Source organism: Nycticebus coucang, chromosome 12, assembly GCF_027406575.1.
Source record: "Nycticebus coucang isolate mNycCou1 chromosome 12, mNycCou1.pri, whole genome shotgun sequence".
In the NCBI taxonomy this organism is placed as follows: domain Eukaryota; kingdom Metazoa; phylum Chordata; class Mammalia; order Primates; family Lorisidae; genus Nycticebus; species Nycticebus coucang.
Genome location: NC_069791.1, coordinates 81,834,671 through 81,856,344, shown reverse-complemented (window position 1 = coordinate 81,856,344; position 21,674 = coordinate 81,834,671). Strand labels below are relative to the sequence as shown.

Sequence of the window (21,674 nt, the reverse complement as noted above, 5' to 3'; positions counted from 1 at the left end):
AGAGTGCCGTGGCGTCACACAGCTCACAGCAACCTCTTAACTCTTGGGCTTAAGCGATTCTCTTGCCTCAGCCTCCCGAGCAGCTGGGACTACAGGCGCCCGCCACAACACCCGGCTATTTTTTGGTTGCAGTTTGGCCGGGGCTGGGTTTGAACCCGCCACCCTCGGCATATGGGGCTGGCGCCCTACTCACTGAGCCACAGGCGCCGCCCAGGAAATGATTTTTTTTTCTTCTTCTGGAAGTTTCTCTTCTTGGAAAGACTCCAGCTTCTCCCTTTTACATCAACAGAGACCCTGAGGCAGGAAAAGAGTAGTAGCAGCAGCTGCCGTTGATTGCTTACTGTATCCTAGGCTATTTTAAGCACTTTATTTTATTTATTTTTTTTTGTAGAGACAGAGTCTCACTTTACTGCCCTCGGTAGAGTGCCGTGGCGTCACACAGCTCACAGCAACCTCCAGCTCTTGGGCTTACGTGATTCTCTTGCCTCAGCCTCCAGAGTAGCTGGGACTACAGGCGCCCGCCACAACGCCCGGCTATTTTTTGGTTGCAGTTTGGCCGGGGCCGGGCTTGAACCCGCCACCCTCGGCATATGGGGCCGGCGCCCTACCGACTGAGCCACAGGCGCCGCCCTAAGCACTTATATTTCTTAACTTCTTTAGTCTTTACAGTCATTCAATAGAAGTGACCATTGTTCTCATTTTATAATTGAGGAAACAGACTCAGCTTTGCCCAGGTTTACTCAGTAAATGGCAGAGCTGAGATTGAACCGACACAGTTTGGTTCCAGAACTGAGAGAGGAGTGAAAGAGTTTAATAACAGCAACAACCACCCTGTATATGGAGATTAATATGATTATAATGAATTTTCATATCTTTTATTTTGGGCCTCAGAACATTTTAAACATTTTTTAAAATGGTGAAGTATAACATACACAGGAAGGTACCTAAAACAAGTATACATGTCAATAAATTAATACAGTAAATATCTGAAGAACCACCATTCAGTCAAGAAATTGAACACTGCCATCATTCTAAGCCTCTTTTGTAACCATCCCAATCATTTCTTCCTTTCTTCACACAGGTAAATATCATTCTTTTTTTTTTTTTTAACAAATGTTTTTTTTTTTTTTGGCCGGGGCTGGGCCTGAACCCACCACCTCCGGCATATGGGATTGGCGCCCTAGTCCTTGAGCCACAGGCGCCGCCCTTTTTTTTTTTTTTTTTTTAATAGAGACAGTTTCACTTTATCACCCTCGGTAGAGTGCTATGGCATCACAGCTCACAGCAACCTCCAATTCCTGGGTTTAGGCGATTCTCTTGCCTCAGCCTCCAAGTAGCTGGGACTACAGGCGCCTGCCACAACACCCGGCTATTTTTTTGTTGCAATTTGGCCGGGGCTGGGTTTGAACCTACCACCCTTGGTATATGGGGCCAGCATCTACTCACTGAGCCACAGGCGCTGCCCGTAAATATCATTCTTTTTTTTTTTTTTTTTTTTTTTTTTTTTTTTTGTAGAGACAGAGTCTCACTGTACCGCCCTCGGGTAGAGTGCCGTGGCGTCACACGGCTCACAGCAACCTCTAACTCCTGGGCTTCCGCGATTCTCTTGCCTCAGCCTCCCTAGTAGCTGGGACTACAGGCGCCCGCCACAACGCCCGGCTATTTTTTTTTGTTGTTGCAGTTTGACCGGGGCTGGGTTTGAACCCGCCACCCTCGGCATGTGGGGCCGGCGCCCTACTCGCTGAGCCACAGGCGCCGCCCGTAAATATCATTCTTAATTTCTAATAATGTAGTTTAATTTTGTCTGTGGTGGAATTAAGTATCAAGTATTTTATGTTCAGCTTCTTAACATTGAGATTCATCAATATTTGGTATAGCTGTAGTTTTCATTACTGTATAGAATTCTGTTACATGTTATATCACAGTTTATGTTAAAATGGATATGGACTTTGGGTATTTCCAATTTGGGGATATTATGAGCCATACTGCTATGGACATTTTTCTATGTGTCCCTTGGAATACATGTGCCCTGGAAATGAAATTTTTTGTTTACCTTATAATTCAGAGCACAGCAGTGTACCTAAAGGAATTAGAGATGTGCACACTGAAGACAAGGTTCCAAAGTGCTCCAGGAAGGAAAAGTGAAGAGAATCCATTGTTGGTTCTCTAGAAGCCATAGATAGGGCGGTTATCAACCTTGGCTTCCCGATGGAACAACCTGGGGAGCCTTAAAAAGTAAGTTATGGGTTGGTGTATTCCTGTAATCCTAGCAGTTTGGGAGGCCAAAGCAGGAGAATTGCTTGAGGCTAGGAGTTCAGTGCTAGCCTGGGAAACATAAGTGAGGCCCTGTCTCCACAAAAAAATTAAAAATCTAAGCTGGACCTGGTGGCTTACCTGTAATTCTAGCACACTGAGAGGCTAAGGCAGGTAGACTGCCTGAGCTTGGGAGGTCAAGATCAGCCTAAGCTACAGTGAGACCTCATCTCTAAAAGAAATAGCCAGGCGTTGTGGTGAGTGCCTATAGTCCCAGTTGCTCAGGAGGCTTAAGAAAAAAGGATTGCTAGAGCCGAAGAGTTTGATGTTGCTGTGAGCTATGATGCCAAAAGTGAGACTCTTATCTCAAAAAAAAAAATTTAACTGGGTACAGTGGCATACACATGTAAGTTCTACCCACTTGGATTAGAAGGCTAGCTCACTTGAGGAGTTGGTAGTTGCAGTGAGCTGTGATTAGGCCACTGAATTCCAGTCTAGCGGACAAGACTGTCTCTTTAAAAACACAAAACAAAAACTCATGCTTGAGCTTTATTTCGCAGAAATTCTGCTTTAATTGGTGTGAGGTGCTGCCTGCACATTACATCAATTTTTCTTTTTTTTTTTGTAGAGACAGAGTCTCACTTACCGCCCTTGGTAGAGTGCCATGACGTCACAGGACTCACAGCAACCTCTAGCTCTTGGGCTTAGGCGATTCTCTTGCCTCAGCCTCCCGAGCAGCTGGGACTACAGGCGCCCGCCACAGTGCCCGGCTATTTTTTGGTTGCAGTTTGGCCAGGGCTGGGTTTGAACCCACCACCCTCTGTATATGGGGCCAGCACCCTACTCACTGAGCCACAGGTGCCGCCCATCAATTTTTCTTCTTTTTTTTTTTTTGAGAGAGTAGTCTCACTTTGTCACCCTCGGTAGAGTGTTGTGGCATCACAGCTCACAGCAATCTCAAACTCTTGGGCTCAAGCAGTTCTCTTGCCTCAGCCTCCCAAGTAGCTGGGACTACAGGCACTTGCCACAATGCCCAGCTATATATATATTTTTGGTTGTAGTTGTCATTGTTTGGCAGGCAGGCCCGGGCTGAGTTTGAACCTGCCAGCTCGAATGTATGTGGCTGGTGCCCTGGCCACTGAGCCAAAGGTGCTGAGCACACCCCCTCCTTTTTTTTTTTTTTTTTTGAGACAGAGTCTCACTCTGTCACTGGAACTGGAGTGCCATGGTCTTCCTCACAGCAACCTCAAACTCCTGGACTCAAACCATCTTCCTGCCTCAGCCTCCAGAATAGCTGAAACTACAGGCCAAAAAACAGGCCTAATTTTTCTATTTTTAGTCAAGACAGAGTCTTACTCTTGCTCAGGCTGATCTTGAACTCCTGAGCTCAAGGAATCCTCCCACCTCGGTTTCCCACAGTGCTAGGATTATAGGCATGAACCACCACACCTGCCAGTTTTTTTGGGTTTTTTTTGCAGATTTTGGCCGGGGCTGGGCTTGAACCCACCACCTCCGGCATGTGGGGCTGGCACCCTACCTTTGAGCCACAGGCGCTGCCCAACTGTCACCTACCAGTTTTTCTTTTTTTTTTTTTTTTTGTAGAGACAGAGTTTCACTTTATTGCCATTGTGCCGTGGCGTCACACAGCTCACAGCAACCTCCAACTCCTAGGCTTAGGCGATTCTCCTGCCTCAGCCTCCCGAGTAGCTGGGACTACAGGCGCCCGCCACAACGCCCGGCTATTTTTTTGTTGCAGTTTGGCCGGGGCTGGGTTTGAACCCGACACCCTCGGTATATGGGGCCGGCGCCCTGCTCACTGAGCCACAGGCGCCGCCCACCTGCCAGTTTTTCAATTGACTCTAGTGCACATAGTTTGAGTTTTACTGCTTCTTAAATAATGACTTTATTGGATTCACTCTACTAATTCCTAAATCATGAAAGAAAGGTTAACACATTTTGAAAAGTTGGGTTTTTTTATTTTGTTTTTTTTTTTGAGACAGAACCTCAAGCTGTCACCCTGGGTAGAGTGCTGTAGCATCACAGCTCACAGCAACCTCCAACTCCTGGGCTCAAGCCATTCTCCTGCCTCCGCCTCCCAAGTAGCTGGGACTACAGGCGCCCACCACAACACCCAACTATTTTTTGGTTGCAGCTGTCATCATTGTTTGGCGGGCCCAGGCTGGATTTGAACCCACCAGCTTAGGTGTATGTGGCTGGCGCCTTAGCCGCTTGAGCCATAGGTGCCAAGTCTTGAAAAGATTTTTATAGAAACCTTTGTGAGCCAATGCTTTATTAATCATATCAGTTTACTAGAAGAGACTATCCAATTGCCCTAAACTGACAAGATGAAATGAATTCTTGGGTTGGTTTTTTTTTTTTTTTTGAGATAGTGTCTCTCTGCTGCTCAGGGATGCAATCATGGTGTAGTGCAACTTCAAAATCCTGAGTTCACGCTAATCCTCCTGCCTTAACCTGAGTAGCTAGGACTACAGATACCACCAAATCTATTTTTTTTTTTTATTGTAGAGATGGGGAGATGGAGTATAACTAACTATGTTGCCCAGGCTGGTCTCAAACTCCTAGACTCAAGCAGTAGTCCTGCCTCATCCTCCCAAAATGCTGAGATTAGGAGTGAGCCACCAGACCTAGCCTCTTGCTATTTTTCAGCTCTACTTTGAAAGCAATTCAAATGATAAAACAATTTATATTCTTCATTTAGATTTATAATTTTTAAAAATTATAATCTGCAGGCCCTTCATCCCAAAATGATTTTATGATCTAAAAACAGAAACAAGTATATTTACTCATGTAACTCTAATACAATTATGTAATTTAGAGAAGTTAGCATCAATATATTTTCTGATAATATAGTCTATATTCAAGTTTTCCATTTGTCCCAATAACATGCTTTGTAGATTTTCTTTTCTGCTTTAGGGTCCAGCTGGCAACCCTTAACTGTATTTAGTTCTCATTTCTCTTTAGTCTCCAATTTTAATAGCTCCTTATCCTTTTTTGTCTTTGTGATATTTAAATTTTTTTTTCTTTTTTTCCTATTTTATAGGGTTAGGGTTGGGGGGAGGGGGAGAGAAGGAGAGCTAAAGTTTTTTAAGAATTGTATTAATTATTTTAGAGATGGATCTTGCTATGTTGCCCAGACTTGAGTGCAGTGGCATAGTCATAGCACACTGAGGTCTTGAACTCCTGCCCTCAAGTGATCCTCTGTCTCAGTCTCCCAAGTAGGTGGGGCTACAAGCACGTGCCAGTGTGCTTGGCTTGTGTGTGTGTGTATGAAAGGGAGAGAGAGTGTGTCTTATTCTTGCCGGGGCTAGAGTGCTGGACTATCAGCCTAGCTCACAGCAACCTCAAACTCCTGGGATCAAGCAATCCTGCCTCAACCTCCCTGGCTAACTTTTTTCCTTTTTTTTTTTTAGTAGAGATGAGGATTTGCTTTTACTCAGGCTGGTCTCCAACTCCTGGGCTCAAGTGATCCTCCCACCTCAGCCTTCCGGAGCACTAGGATTACTAAGCACCGTGCCCAGCCCTTTATTGGGCTTTTTGGGGGTCCGGGGGGAGACAGACTCTCACTTATCATCCTTGGTAGAGTGACATGGTGTCATAGCTTACAGCAACCTCAAACTCCTGGGCTTAAGCGATTCTCTTGCCTCAGCCTCCCAAGTAGCTGGGACTACAGGTGCCTGCCACAATGCCCACTTTCTTTCTTTTTTTTTTTTTGTAGAGACAGTCTTAACTTTGTCACCCTCAGTAGAGTGCCATGGTGTCATACTGCTCACAGCAACCTCCCAACTCCTGAGCTTAGGCGATTCTCTTGTCTCAGCCTCCCAAGTAGCTGGGACTACAGGTGCCTGCCACAATGCCCACTTTCTTTCTTTTTTTTTTTTTTTTTTTGTAGAGACAGTCTTAACTTTGTCACCCTCTGTAGAGTGCTATGGTGTCATACTGCTCACAGCAACCTCCCAACTCCTGAGCTTAGGCGATTCTCTTGTCTCAGCCTCCCGAGTAGCTGGGACTACAGGTGCCCGCCACAACGCCCAGCTATTTTTTGTTGCAGTTTGGCCTGGGCTGGGTTTGAACCCACAACCTTCGATATTTGGGGCCCGTGCCCTACCGACTGAGGCACAGGCGCCGCCCGTGCCCACTTATTTTTTTAGAGATGAGGTCTCGCTCTGGCTCAGGCTGGTCTCAAACCAGTGAGCTCAGGCAATCCACTCGCCTTATCCTCCCAAGTGCTGGGATTACAGGTGTGAGAGCCATCATGGCTGGCCTTTTTTTTTTTTGTTTTTTAATTGGCCTTTTTGAAGAAAGGCCAGTTCTTAAAATATCCCTCAATTTAGACTGGTGGCTTATGCTTATAATCCAGCACTTTGGCAGGATTGATTGAGCCCCAGAATTGAAAAGCACAGTGAGCTATGCTCACAACACTGTCATTGCACTCCAGCCTGGGCAACAGAGTAAGACTCTCTCTCAAAAAAAGGTGGTTTTGTTTGTTTTTGTTTTTTTGCTTAAAATTTTTACTGTCAGTTTGGTTTCAGACTTTCAATTATATCCATTAGTGTCATCCTTAAAATGTTTTGTTGAGGGCGGCGCCTGTGGCTCAGCCAGTAAGGCGCCGGCCCCATATACCGAGGGTGGCGGGTTCAAACCCGGCCCCGGCCAAACTGCAACCAAAACATAGCCGGGCGTTGTGGCAGGCACCTGTAGTCCCAGCTACTTGGGAGGCTGAGGCAAGAGAATCACTTAAGCCCAGGAGTTGGAGGTTGCTGTGAGCTGTGTGAGGGCACGGCACTCTACCGAGGGCCATAAAGGGAGACTCTGTCTCTACAAAAAAAAAAAAAAAAAAATGTTTTGTTGAGGTATAATTTACTTACAGTAAAACACAGATCTTAAGTGTGCAGCTTGATGACTTTTTATGTAAATATACCCAGGTAATCACCATCTAGGTCAGGCGTCCTCAAACTGCGGCCTGTGGGCCACATGAAGCGGTGTGAATTGTATTTGTTCCCGTTTTGTTTTTTACTTCAAAATAAGATATGTGCAGTGTGCATAGAAATTTGTTCATATTTTTTTTTTAAACTATAGTCCGGCCCTCCAACGGTCTGAGGGACAGTGAATTGGCCCCCTGTTTAAAAAGTTTGAGGACACCTGATAGGTGAATGGAACATTTGCAGCATATCAGAAGCCTCCCTCCTCTCATTTTTGTCTCTGATTTTGACCAGTGGAACCCCCTTCAACCTAGGTCCTGTGCCCTTTTGATAAATTCTCTTGTCATTCTTTACTTTTGGCACACATTGCTCCAGACTCATCTTGTATTTCCCCTGGTGAAGCCTGGAAATTATGACGCCATGGCACTCTACTGAGGGCAACAAAGTGAGACCCTGTCTCAAAAAAAAAAGAAAAAATAAGAAGCCAGAGTCCCAGTCTGTCATGGTGGTGTCAACGCAACAGCAACCTCAAATTCTTGGGCTCAAGCAATGCCTTGCATCAGCCTCCTGAATATCTGGGACTACAGGCACCTGCCACAATGCCCAGCTAGTTTTTTGATTTAGTAGAGATGAAGTCCTCCAGGCCCTTCCTAATGCCAGGGCCTTTTAATACAGTTCCTGTGGGTCGCTGGTAGGCGATCCACCCACCTTAGCTTCCCAGAATGTGTTAGTATTTCAAGCGTGAGCCACTGCACCCAGCCTAGAAGTAAGTATTTAGACACGAGGTGTACTCATTCTACTGAGATACTATTGCTTCTGGGCCCCTTCAGAGGTCAGAGGTAGAAAATATGGTACTTAGTTTTACCTATGTTATTTATGTTTATTTATTTGTTTTGAGACAGAGTCTCATTATGTCGCCCTAGGTAGAGTGCAGTGGCATCACAGCTCACGGCAACCTAAAACTCCTGGGCTCAACCCATTCTGTTGCCTCAGCCTCCCAAGTAGCTGGGACTACAGGCACCCACCACAACACCAGGCTATTTTTTGTTTGTTGTTTGTTTAGCAAGCTCCTGCTGGATTGGAACCCACCAGCCCCAGTGCATGTGGCCAGCGCCCTAATCGCTGAGCTATGGGCGCCAAGAATTATTCCTTCAGCTTCAATCATTGGGTTCTTCATCACTTTTTCCCATTCCAGATTACATATTCCCACACTAAGAACCTTGGTTCTTGACTACATTAATATATTTACTAACTTAATTTCAGAATAAGTATCTCATTTTAACAACAAACCTAAGTAAAATTCAAAATTTCTTTTAAATTCTTTTATAATGGGGCTGGGCGCCCGTCGCTCAGTGGTTGGGGCCTTGGCCACATGTTCCAGGGCTGGTGGATTTAAGCCTGGCCTGGGCCTGCTAAACAAACAAAAAAAAGTGGCCAGGCGTTGTGATGGGCGCCTGTGCTCCCAGCTACTAGGGAGGCTGAGGTAGGAGAATGGCTTAAGCCCTAAAGTTTGAGGTTACTATGAGCTACAACGCCACTGCACTCTACCGAGGGTGACAAGATGAAACTGTCTCAATAAAACAATTATTTTGTAAAGGGAAAGCACGCCGTTAAAAGTTACTTGGATTCATTTTTCTCCCTTTATATGGTTATGATCCCAAAGTGTTATTTCTAAGATAGATATTGCAAGTTTTATTAAGATAGCTGTTGGAAGATTTATTCTGTTCCTGTTTTACTAAAACATAACCTCCGCAAGTGTATGTTTTCAGTTGCTGTCTAACGTCTAGGTCTCAGAAGTTCAACAACAAATATTTGTTGAATGAGTCAGTGAGTGCCAGGTATGAGCCAGGTAAATGCACTGGGAAGATTTATTAAGTCGCTCCTGGCACAATCTCACAATTAGGTAGGTTTAGAACACAGCATGTTACATTGCCAAGACTTGGGAGGGAGTGGAAGATTGGGAAAGTGTATAATCCTAGGTGGTAAGCACTAGGGCTTTGGAGGTATTCAAGAAGACTTAGAGCGGCCACAGGAGGAGGCCTCTTTTGGTCTACTAAGTCCTATCAAGTGGCGGAGCTGGGGTCCAAGCTGCGTGCCTACAACATTTTCAGGGCGGGAGTCTTCGCCTCAAGGTAGACATTTTGCACCAGGCTGCATTAAAAACAAAAGTGCTGAATTCAGACAGAGATGTTGGAAGGAAACTGAGAGGGCCTCATCCAAGTCCAAGAACCGGAGGTCTTAGGATCTTGGGTGCCTGGAGGTCACGCTTCCGGGTAAACTTAACTTCCGGGTCCTCCAACTCCCCCCACCAACTTGACAACAAGCTCCGCCTTCTGCGGCAGATCCCATGCGTTGATTGGCTGGACTTGAAGCCCGCCTAGCGACACGGCTTTAGGTAACTTTTTTTTTTTTTTGTAGAGACAGTCTCACTTTACCGCCCTCGGTAGAGTGCCATGACGTCACAGGACTCACAGCAACCTCCAGCTCTTGGGCTTCCGCGATTCTCCTGCCTCAGCCTCCCGAGCAGCTGGGACTACAGGCGCCCGCCACAACGCCCGGCTTATTGCAGTTTGGCCGGGGCTGGGTTTGAACCCGCCACCCTCGGTATATGGGGCCGGCGCCCTACTCACTGAGCCACAGGCGCCACCCGGCTTTAGGTAACTTTGAACCCCGACGCAGGCTCCTGCCCCGGGATTCACGGCTGTCTATTGGACTACCAGTTTCCAATCGAAAAGGCCTCTGAACCTCAGGCTTCGGCTGGCACTGGCCATTGGCGGACAGGATAGAGGTGGAGTTAGGTCGTAGCCGGCGCCGCCGGGGGTAAGGCAAGGGACTAAAAGGCGAACTCCAGGACAGAGCAACCTCGCGTGGACCCTGGCCTCACTGCCTGCCCCCGTAGGTGAGCCTGCGCGAGACCACCGTACTCTCTCCGCGCCTGTCCAAGTGCGCCTGCGCGGCAACAGCCGCTTGCCCCTGTTCCGGTTCCCCCTTCTCCCTGGGCACCTTTTCCCTTCCCTTTCCCCGTCCCCCTCCCTGCCCCGCCATCCCTCTGGTCTTCTAGGCTCTCCTGAGGGGTCTTCCCAGTCCCAATCCTTCCCCTACCCCGCCCCCAACCCCCAAGACCCTGGCGCCCCAGCCGCAAGGGCTGCGCCCCCGGGAGCCGCGATGTGCATCGTCTCAGAGCCTGTGGGCCTCTCTGCCCTCACTGCCTTCTGTTTCCTCCGCACAGTCCCCCACCTCCTTCAGAATGACGCTGGACGTGGGGCCGGATGATGAGCTGCCGGACTGGGCCGCGGCCAAGGAATTTTACCAGAAGTACGACCCTAAGGACGTCATTGGCAGGTATGGCTGCGGCCAGGGAAACGGAGGTCTCTAGTGATCGGGTTCTAGCCAGCATACTTGGTTCCATTTGAGGGCTAGATTGTTCTAAACGGGAAGGGACAGTGATCAGTGGAGAACATTTGGGTCAGTGTATTCAACAAACATGGTTGAAACACCTACTGTGTACCAGACACAAAGCCAAACACGGGGAGGATATGAAAGATGTCTGTGTCCTGGAGGTACTCCCAAGTTAAGTGGGATGAAAGAGGCAACTGAAATTTAAGAATATATCAGGCTGGATAGGTAGAGATCTGTATAAAGTGTTATGGGATTCCAGAAAACTACAGTTTCCCAGGAGTGATCTTTGGTCTGAATCCTGAAGTACGAATAAATGATCAGCATGCAGAGAATAAAAGGAAGGTCTTGCCTGTAGAAGCAGTGGCAAATACATTTACTTATCAGAAGTTTCCTAAGCACATACTATGTGCTTGGATACATTGTTAGGCACTGGAGGCCAAAGACCTGTAGAGTTCCTGTCCTCCTGGAGTTTATATTTTGCTGGTAGAGACAGACAGTAAACACAAAAACAAAATAAAGATCAGCCTTAAGTGTTAGAGAGAAAATAAATAGGACAATAGAATAAGGGTAACCAATGAGGGCCATTATAGATAGGAAGGCCTGAGAGAGCTTCTCTGAGGAAATGAGGTCAGAGCTGAGATCTGAAGGATAAGAATGAGTGGGACATGAGGTGAGGCAAGATATAGTTTGGGTAGAGGGAACAGTAAGTGCAAAGCCTCCAGGCTGAAAAGACCCTATTCAAGCAATGTATAAATTATGGGCCAAATGTGGGTGGCTCATGCCTGTAATCCTAGCACTTTGGGATGCTTTAGTGGAAGGATTGCTTGAGGCCAGGAGTTCAAAACCAGCCTGAGCAAGAAAAATTAGCTGGGATGCTGAGGCAGGGCGATCGCTTGAGCCTAGGAGTTTGAGGTTGCAGTGAGCTATGATGATACCACTGCACTCTAGCATTGGTGACAGAGCAGACTCTGTCTCAAAAACAAAACAAAATAAACCTGATTATAGTGGCCAGTAAAATGTAGTAAGAGTGGGGAAAAGTAGGAGAAATTAAGTTGGAGAGGTGAATACAGATAGATTATGTAGGGCCTTTGGCCATAGTAAGGAATTTAAATTTTATTCTAGCGAAACTAGATATTTTCAACTGGTTGGTAACACAATGTGTTTATAGTTCTGGGATTTGGGAGCAAGGAACTTAAACTTTGTCTGTGCCTTAGTTTTCCATTATAAATTTGGAATAAAAATAGACCCTACTTTATAAGTTACTATGAGGATGTAATAAGTTAATAAGATACCTTTAGAACACTTCTTAGCATATAGTAAGTACTCAATACTTGTGTATTGTTATTACCATTTGTTTTTGTTCATGTTTTGAGATGGAGTCTTGCTCTGTTGCCTAGTCTAGAGTGCCATGGTGTCAGCCTAGCTCACAGCAACCCCTGGGCTTAAATAATCCTCCTGCCTCAGCCTTACAAGTAGCTAGGACTAGAAGTGCCCGACACCATGCCTGGCATCTCCACTAAAAATTTTTCTATTTTTAGTGGAGACGGGGTTTCCCTTTGCTCAGGCTGGTCTTGGAACTCCTGAGCTCAAGCGATCCTCTGCCTCAGCCTCCCAGAGTGGTATTAAAAGGTACTGGGGGGCCAGGTGTGGTGGCTCATACCTGTAATCCTAGTACTCTGGGAGGCTGAGGCTGGTGGATTGCCCTGAGCTCAGAGGTTCAAGACCAGCTTGAGCCAGAGTGAGACCCCATCTCTACAAAAAAAAAAAAAAAAGCCAGGCGTTGTGGCGGGCGCCGGTAGTCTCAGCTACTTAGGAGGCCGAGGCAAGAGAATTGCTTAAGCCCAGGGATTGGAGGTTGCTGTGAACTATGATGCCACGGCACTCTACCAAGGGGCACAAAGTGTGACTTTGTCTCAATAAAAAAAAAAATAATATATTTTTAAAATAAGATAGTAAAGGACCACTGCACCTGGCCTGTTATTACCTTTTAAAAAGATCATTCTTGGCTCAGTGCCTGTAGCTCAATCAGCTAAGCCGCCAGCCACATACACCAGAGCTGGTGGGTTCGAATCCAGCCTGGGCCTGCCAAACAACAATGATAAATACAACAACAACAAAAAAAAAATAGCCAGGCATTGTGGCGGGCACCTGTAGTCCCAGCTACTTGGGAGGCTGAGTCAAGAAAATCGCTTAAGCCCAGGAGTTGGAGATTGCTGTGAGCTGTGACGACACAGCACTCTACCCAGGGGGACAGCTTGAGGCTCTGTCTCAAAAAAATAAAAATAAAATAAAACTGTAGGCTCAGTGCCTGTAGCACAGTGGTTATAGCGCCAGCCACATGCACCAAGGCTGGCAGGTTTGAGCCTGGGCCAGCTAAACAATGACAACTGCAACAAAAAAAAAGGAAAAAATAACCGGGCATTGTGGCAGGCACCTGTAGTCCCAGCTATTTGGGAGGCTAAGGCAAGAGAATCATTTAAGCCCAAGAGTTAGAGGTTGCTGTGAGCTGTGACACCATGGCACTCTACCAAGGGATACATGGTGAGACTCTGTCTCAAAAAACTAAAAATAGAACTGTGAAGTGGCTAAGAGTAAGACAGTAGGAAGTGGTGACTACTGTGGCAGCAGGAGGATTCTTCTTTTTTTTTTTTGTTTTTTTTTTTTTTGAGACCGTCTCACTCTGTTCCCTGGGTAGAGTACTGTGGCATCATGGCTCACAACAACCTCAAACTCTTGGGCTCAAAAGATCCTCTTGCCTTAGGCTCTGGAGTAGCTGGGACTATGAGTACCCACCACAACACCCTGCTAATTTTTCTATTTTTTGTAGAGATGAGGTCTTGCTTTTGCTCAGGCTGGTCTTGAACTCCTGAGTTTAGGCGATCCACCCGCCTGGACTTCCAGAGTGCTAGGATTAGAAGAGTGAGCCACCGCACCTGACCAGCTGGAGGGTTCTTAACCCACCTAAGACATACAAATTCAAATTTGTAAAAAAAAGCATTGTGCTGGCTGATACATAACACATCTGTGGGCTGTGTTTGGCCTGAGATCTATAGTTTACATTCCTTGATTTAACCAGAGATGTGAGTGACAGAATTCCAAACAAAGGAAGTTATGTAAGTGAGGCCAAGGAGGCCCATGAGAGCACACCAGTAAGCCTCTGAAGGGCAGCCAGCGAACCAACATAAGAAATGGATTTTGATGGGATGGTGAGGCAGGATGATTGCTTAAGCCCAGGAGTTCAAGGCTGCGGTGAAGTAGGATTGTCACTGCATTTAGGCTTGAGCATCAGAGTAAAAAGTTTAAAAAAGGAAAGAAAGAAATGTGGTTTACAGTCAGATTCTGGAGGGACTTGCATCTTAGCCTGAAGTATTTGTAGGGTCATATGGAATTGGTGACAGAGCGAGGAAATCCTTCTCTAGGACATTCTCTACTAAATTCATGTGTTTCAACGTCTGTCTAAGACATTGGCCACATTTCAGAGCTGCAGAAGCTAAAAAGCAGGGAACTTATGTGAGTAAGCCACTTGGAGGTTAATTGGTAGCAAATTTGGGACCTAAACTGAGGTTTAATTCTCACCTTTGGTTTTCTCAATAGTTCCATATTTATTTGGAGCTTCCTACACTTAAGGCATTGTAGGGGAACTCAGGGATTTGGATAGTGTCATCAGGGAAGTGTGAGGGGGACTTAGATCATTTCTTCCCACTTCTTGTAAGGGGCAGATTCTGGGGCATAGTCTGGGAAGGACTTGCCTAGGCTTACCCATGGAGGGAGTGGCAGAACCTGGATTCAAACCTAGGTCCCCTGCCTGCCCTGTAAACAACTGTAGGAGACTTGTAGGAATCAATGAGAGTGACTGGGGAGGGAAGCAGAAAGCCAGAGAGACAGAGATGGAAAGGAGCAGATATATCTCCTTGCCAAGAACCCAGGATCCTAGGCTCCTGTGAAGGTAGGGTGAGCTCCTAGGGTTGCCCTATTGTCCAGGTAGGTCTTAGAGTTTAGCACAATGGCCATGAAGTTGCTGAGGCTCTAGCCTATGAGTGAGAGTACAGAAGGCCCTGACTTGTGCTGTTGTCTGGCCTTGGCAGAGGAGTGAGCTCTGTGGTCCGTCGTTGTGTTCATCGAGCTACGGGCCAGGAGTTTGCAGTGAAGATCATGGAGGTGACAGCTGAGCGACTGAGTCCTGAGCAGCTGGAGGAGGTGCGGGAAGCCACACGGCGAGAGACACACATCCTTCGCCAGGTCGCTGGCCACCCCCACATCAGTGAGGCTGCATTCCCTGCTCCTGTTAGATGATAACCCTACCACCTACTGACCCTGGCCATAGCCCACTTTCCCCAGCATTGACTCCACGCCTCTCCCACCTTCTGGCTCTGTTCCACCTCAAGAAGTGGCCAGCCTTTGGGTACTGCCTCCTTTGCCTCTCCTTCCTTCCCAGTAACAGCCCACAGCTGCTTCAGGGTGGCAAAGCCCCTGTAAAATGTGTCTGCTCCTTTCCATCTCTGTCTCTCTGCCTTTCTGCCTCTTTCCCCAGTCACTCTCATCGATTCCTACGAGTCTTCTAGCTTCATGTTCCTGGTGTTTGACCTGTGAGTATCTCCTTGCCCCAATCCAAGAATCCTCCTTCCCACCTCCATGTATTGCTCCATCCCTGGAGCCTTACAGTACAGTGGGCCAGACCCACCCTGCTCGCACCTTCCTCTGCTCCAGCTGGGCCTTTCTCTTTCACTTTGGACTGCCTGCCAGCCCATGGCTCTGGCCCTTTCCCTAGGTGCCATGATTAAGGCAAATTCTTCAAGCATAATACAAAGAGTTCTTGTACCCATAGGGGTCACTATCCCAGTGTCCCCAAGGTTAAAAGATGAATGAGGGGGAAAAAGCTCTTGTAAGAGGAGAGTGTTTACAGTGAACTGACCACATCTTCACTCTCCAGTCTCTCTTGTTGCATAACAGTACATTGGTGTTGATCTCTGCCCATCAGTTCTGTTTCTGGTCAGGCTGAATCAAAGTCAACTGTTATACAAGTTGCAAAAATATTTCAAAAGAGAATGATTTGAACACTGAAGATTTAAGACAGGCTCTTGGAAAAAATTCATGAAGATGTCAGTGTATTTACCAAAATGATACTCCACACAGGTCAGAGGGGAGATAAAGGGTATCTACAATGCTGATTTGCAGAAGTGACACTTCCTGAAACAACTTATGATGTATTCTTTTTTTTTTTTATTTTTTAAATTTTTTTTATTATTAAATCATAGTTGTGTACATTAATGCGATCATGGGGCACCATACATTGGTTTTATAGACCGTTTGACACATTTTCATCATACTGGTTTTATAGACCGTTTGACACATTTTCATCCTACTGGTTAACATAGCCTTCCTGGCATTTTCTTAGTTATTGTGTTAATACATTTACATTCTACATTTACTAAGTTTCACATATACCCTTGTAAGATGCACCGCAGGTGTAATCCCACCAATCACCCTCCCTCCGCTAATGTATTCTTTATTTATTTATTTATTTGTATTCTTTATTTTATTTATTAGTATTATTATTAGTTGTTATTGTTTAGCAGGCCCTGGCCAGGTTTGAACCTGCCACCCCGGGTGCACAGGGCCGGCGCTCTAACCATCAAACTATGGGTGCCCAGCCATATTATTATTTTATTTATTTATTTATTTATTTATTTGTGAGACAGAGTCTCACTTTGTCGCCCTTGGTAGAGTGCTATGGCATCATAGCTCACAGCAACCTCCAACTCTTGGGCTGAAGTGATTCTCTTATCTCAGTCCCCCAAGTAGCTGGGACTGCAGGGGCCTGCCACAATGCCCGGCTCTTTTTAGAGATGAGGTCTCGCTCTGGCTTAGGCTGGTCTTGAACCTGTGAGCTCAAGCAATCCACCTACCTCAGCCTCCCAGAGTGCTAGGATTACAGATGTGAGTCACTACGCCCAGTTATTATTATTACTATTATTATTTTGTTATTTTTGAGACAGAAAATTATTATTATTATTTTTGTCGCCCTGGGTATACCGCTGTGACATCATTGTATCTCACAGTAACCTCAAACTCTTGGGCTCGAAGAATCCTCCTGCCTCAGGCTCCTGAGTAGTTGGGACTAAAGGCACTGCCATGATTCTTGGCTAGTTTTTCTATTTTTTTTTTTTTTGAGACAGAGCCTCAAGCCGTTGCCCTAGGTAGAGTGCTGTGGCATCACAGTTCACCTTCAACTCTTGGGCTCAAGCAATTCTCCTGCCTCCACCTCCCAAGTATCTGGGACTACAGGTGCCCACCACAATGCCTGGCTATTTTTTGGTTGCAGCCATCATTGTTGTTTGGCAGACCCAGCTGGATTTGAACCCGCCAGCTTGGGTATATGTGGCTGGCGCCTTAGCCACTTGAGCCATGAGCGCCGAGCCTAGTTTTTCTATTTTTAGTAGAGACCAGGACTTGCTCTGCTCACGCTGCTCTTGAACTCCTGAGCTCTAGCAATCCACCCACCTTGGCCACCTAGAGTATTCTTTATTTTGAAGATTGATGCAGTTATAATTGTAACCTCAATTTTTAAAGTTTTATTTAATGGATATATAATTAGAACCTCAAGTTTAAAAAACAAGGTCATATTTTAAAATAAAGTCCTATTTAACCTTTTTGCCACTATTAACTGCAATTTTGGTCCATGTTCTTAATAGATTCAGAGGCCTTTTTTATGTATAGTTACTCTCAGGTAACAAGGACTGCTATGGCTTGCACCTATAATCCCACTACTCAGAAAGCTGAGGTGAGAGGATTGCTTGAGTCATAAAATTAAAGGCTGCAGTGATGCAGTGAGCAATGATCATGCCACTAAACTTTAGCCTGGGTGACTAGAATGAGATGCCCAATCTCTTTAAAAAAAAAAAAGGCAGTGCCCATAGCTAGCAGGTAGGGCACTGGCCACATACACCGAGGCTGGCGGGTTCGAACCTGGCCTGGACTTGTTAAAAACAACAATGACAACTGCAACAAAAAAAATAGCAGGCGTTGTGACGGGTGCCTGTAGTCCCAGCTACTTGGGAGGCTAAGGCAAGAGAATGGCTTAAGCCCAAGAGTTTGAGGTTGCTGTGAGCTGACACCATGGCTCTGTACCTAGGGCGATAGCTTGAGACTCTGTCTCAAAAAAAAAAAAAAAAAAGTCATTTATCTTGCTAAAATTGCTCCAACATGGCACAAAACAGAGATTTCACCTGGCAAACTTCCCCAGGCATCTGATTTATTCTTGGAGTCCATTGTCTCCAGACACAGAGGAATCTCTTTTTCACTGGCCTCTTCCATGATATTTTATGTAAGCACTAGCTTATTTTCTCAGATGCAGTCCCTGGTGTGGGGTGCATCTACCTCCTATGCCCCTCCTATCCCTTAGGATGCGGAAGGGAGAGCTGTTTGACTATCTGACAGAGAAGGTGGCCCTCTCAGAAAAGGAAACCAGGTAATGGCTGAGCCTGTAGCCCCTTGGGTGAGCAGGGAGTGGGGTGGAGCAGGGAAGAGCAGAGGAGGAGACTGCACCTCTCCCAGGTCCATTATGAGGTCTGTGCTGGAAGCTGTGAGCTTTCTCCATGCCAACAACATTGTGCACCGAGACTTGAAGCCTGAGAATATTCTCCTTGATGACAATATGCAGATCCGACTTTCAGATTTTGGGTTCTCCTGCCACTTGGAACCTGGCGAGAAGCTTCGAGGTGAGAGGATCTGGTGTCCTACCACACGGGTGGGAAGGAGACCCAGTGTGATGAGGGTGTTTGGGTTGGTCTGAGTACTGCATCCCAGGTACCAAGGAAGGGAAAGAAGTCAGTGAGCACTTGCCAAGTACCCTCTGGGTGCAAAGCCTTGTGTAGAACTCAGAGTGGGCTTCCTGACATGGAGGAGACAGACAAGTGAGCAGACAGTGATGGGCAGAGGACACACCAGGGAGGCCAAGAAGAAGGAGTGCTGTTGCAACTTGGGAGACTTGTGGAGGAGGCCTTATCCCAGGAGAGAGAGGGAGCAGGGATGGCAGACTCAGCATCGTATCTAGGGGCTGGAGGAGGCAGGACCACAGTGTGCTTCTTAGGTGCTGTGAAGAGCCTGATGTGTTCATATAGCACTTCTTACCTGGGGCCCTGGGACTCAGGCTCACTCAACGTTAATACCTTTGTTGTGACAGAAATATTTCTAGTGCAAATGGGAAACTTTAAACAAAGTTTAACTGTGGGACTCCTCAGATCTTTTAATATGCTACCATCTCTCCCTCAATGGCTTTGCAGTAGACTTAATAGCTAACATTCACTGGTCACTATGAGGAAGGTACTACACAGTCTTTATGTGGCTTATTTCTCTAAGTCCTCTCAACAATCCTATGAGATACATAGTATTTGTGTCTCCTTTTTATAGATGAGTTTAAAGAGATGAGGTCATATTACCAGCATTCAAAGGTGGGCAGTCTGACTCCAAAGCTCCTGTTCTTAACCTGTGGACTTACACATCTTGTGGATGTTATGCTTTATTTCTTTTTGAGCTTCCACATATATCTCTCCCCTTTCTGGAATCATCTTTGTCCCTGTCCATTCTATCCATCATCCTTTCCCTTGTCCCTGTCCATTCTATCCTTACCCTTGGCTTGGGTAGTTCAAGTTTCACTTTAAATCTCTAGGACAGTTAAGGTCTCCCTGCTTTTTGTTCTTATACAAGTATGTTCTCCCTTCATGACATGTCTTGCTCTATTATTTCTTGTTTGCTTTCTGGTAGACAGTGAACTCAGTAAGGGCACATCTGAGTCATCATTGTGTCTAATATGGTGGTTGGCATTCAATATATGTTATAGAAATAAATTTCCCAAGAGTCAGTTTCAATTTAGGACTAATAAAATCTGAAGTGTGCCACAACACACAGTTTGGAAATTGCTGGGATGGAAGAATTGGTGCTTGATATAGCAAAAGGAAGTATTAAATATAGACTTGCATCGTGTTACTGAGCGCTTTCTGCTGAGGAATCTAGACTTGATCCTGATGCCATGGTGGGGAATCAGGGAAGGGACTTCCCAGTAGGTACTGTAAGAAATCCTATATTTCTTTTTTTTTTTGTAGAGACAGAGTCTCACTGTACCGCCCTCGGGTAGAGTGCCGTGGCGTCACACGGCTCACAGCAACCTCTAACTCTTGGGCTTACACGATTCTCTTGCCTCAGCCTCCCGAGCAGCTGGGACTACAGGCGCCCACCACAACGCCCGGCTATTTTTTGTTGCAGTTTGGCCGGGTGTGGGTTTGAACCTTCCACCCTCGGCATATGGGGCCGGCGCCTTACTCACTGAGCCACAGGCACCGCCCGAAATCCTATATTTCTAATTCCCCTGGGGTTGAGTGGTGGTTCCACTAACCAAAGTGGAGATAAAAGAGGAGGAATAAGTTTGGGCAAAAAGGAATGGAGGAAAGTTTTAAATCTTGTTTTCTATATGTACTGTGGATGTAAAAATGAGGTAACTTGTTGTATGAGGAGTGGGTAGCCTGGCTTGGCTGGAGGGTTAAAGGAGGCAAGTGATAGGGTTGGGTAGGACGTTGAATTCAATCCAAAAAAAAACAGGGTTTCCTAAGAAAGCCACCAGGAGCCTTGGTGGGTATTTGAGTTGTTCAGAAGGGGCAGTGTCTAGTCCTGACAGAATTGACAGAAGGCAGGTAGGAGCAGAGTGGTAACACTGGTGGCCATGGCAATGTTGAGGAGGCTCCAGCAGAAATCATGTGCTAAGGGCCCTGGAGAAGGCTGGGGGCATGCCTTCAATCTCAGTCCTCTCTCTCCAGAGTTGTGTGGGACTCCAGGGTATCTGGCACCAGAGATCCTTAAATGCTCAATGGATGAAACCCACCCAGGCTATGGCAAGGAGGTCGATCTGTGAGTTTCTGGTCCCCTTGCCTTCTATGTTTATTGTCTTTCACTGTTTGTCTGTCGTCTAGTGTTGCCTGACTCTGATCTCTTTCACAGCTGGGCCTGTGGGGTGATCTTGTTCACACTCCTGGCTGGCTCACCACCCTTCTGGCACCGGCGCCAGATCCTGATGTTACGTATGATCATGGAGGGCCAGTACCAGTTTAGTTCACCCGAGTGGGACGACCGTTCAAACACTGTCAAAGACCTGGTGAGCTGGGGCTGTAAGAGGACAATGGGGAAGGCCCAAGAGTTGCCCCTCATGCTCTGGGGTTTCCCCTAGATCTCCAGGCTGCTGCAGGTTGATCCTGAGGAACGCCTGACAGCTGAACAGGCCTTACAGCACCCCTTCTTTGAGCGTTGTGAAGGCAGCCAACCCTGGAACCTCACCCCCCGCCAGCGGTTCCGGGTAAGCCTGATAGTGTCAGAGTCTGGGTCTGTGCCTCTGTCCTCTGTGCTGAATGCTCCACTGGAGCACACATTGTCCCCTCCTCAGGTTGCAGTGTGGACAGTGCTGGCTGCTGGACGAGTGGCCTTAAGCACCCATCGTGTACGTCCACTGACCAAGAGTACACTGTTGAGGGATCCTTACGCGCTGCGGTCAGTGCGACGCCTCATTGACAACTGTGCCTTCCGGCTGTATGGGCACTGGGTGAAGAAAGGCGAGCAGCAGAACCGAGCAGCCCTCTTTCAGCACCGGCCCCCTGGGCCTTTTCCCATAATGGGCCCTGAAGAGGAGGGGGACTCAAATACTGTAACTGAGGACGAAGCTGCAGTGGTGCTGGGCTAGGACCTCAGCCCCTGGGGAATCCCAAAAAGCAGGACTCTTCAGAAGGGTTTTGATCATTCCAGCCTCTCTGGACTCTGGCCTTAGGTGCTTCTGCCTGCCCAGGCCCACCACTGATCATGCTACTATTATACAGACCAGCCCTGTACTCCTCCCCATGGTGGCTAGGGCTTTGAGGTCAGAACTCGGGTGGAAGGGAGCCACTCCAAATGCCATGCCTGGTCCTGTCAGTGCTATCTGTGCTGCATATGAAATAAATCTGCACACCAGTGAGAGTGGGTGCTTGTGTCTGGTGTCTGGCTAGATCAGGGGAGCTCTGAAGGTACTCAGGAGTGGTGACAGGGATGGGGCTGTTCTGGCCT

At 46.8% G+C, this 21,674-nt stretch overlaps 1 protein-coding gene across 1 annotated transcript; it reads left to right on the top strand.

Moving 5' to 3' along the window:
* The first annotated feature begins 9,608 nt into the window (after positions 1–9,608).
* Positions 9,609–21,583, top strand: PHKG2 (phosphorylase kinase catalytic subunit gamma 2). Its single transcript, XM_053555108.1, has 10 exons — positions 9,609–10,092; positions 10,423–10,535; positions 14,678–14,853; positions 15,124–15,178; positions 17,995–18,060; positions 18,147–18,310; positions 20,402–20,492; positions 20,583–20,736; positions 20,809–20,934; positions 21,022–21,583. The coding sequence occupies exons 2-10, from the start codon at positions 10,441–10,443 to the stop codon at positions 21,313–21,315; spliced, it is 1,221 nt and encodes a 406-aa protein (XP_053411083.1). The 5' UTR covers positions 9,609–10,092; positions 10,423–10,440; the 3' UTR covers positions 21,316–21,583.
* The last annotated feature ends 91 nt before the right edge of the window (positions 21,584–21,674 follow it).

Excerpts from the sequence above, each read along its gene's own strand:
- PHKG2 (XM_053555108.1), top strand. The coding sequence starts at position 10,441 with ATGACGCTGGACGTGGGGCCGGATGATGAGCTGCCGGACTGGGCCGCG. Across the intron at positions 14,854-15,123 it reads CGCTGGCCACCCCCACATCA|TCACTCTCATCGATTCCTAC; the intron begins GTGAGGCTGCAT and ends CTCTTTCCCCAG. Across the intron at positions 15,179-17,994 it reads ATGTTCCTGGTGTTTGACCT|GATGCGGAAGGGAGAGCTGT; the intron begins GTGAGTATCTCC and ends CCTATCCCTTAG.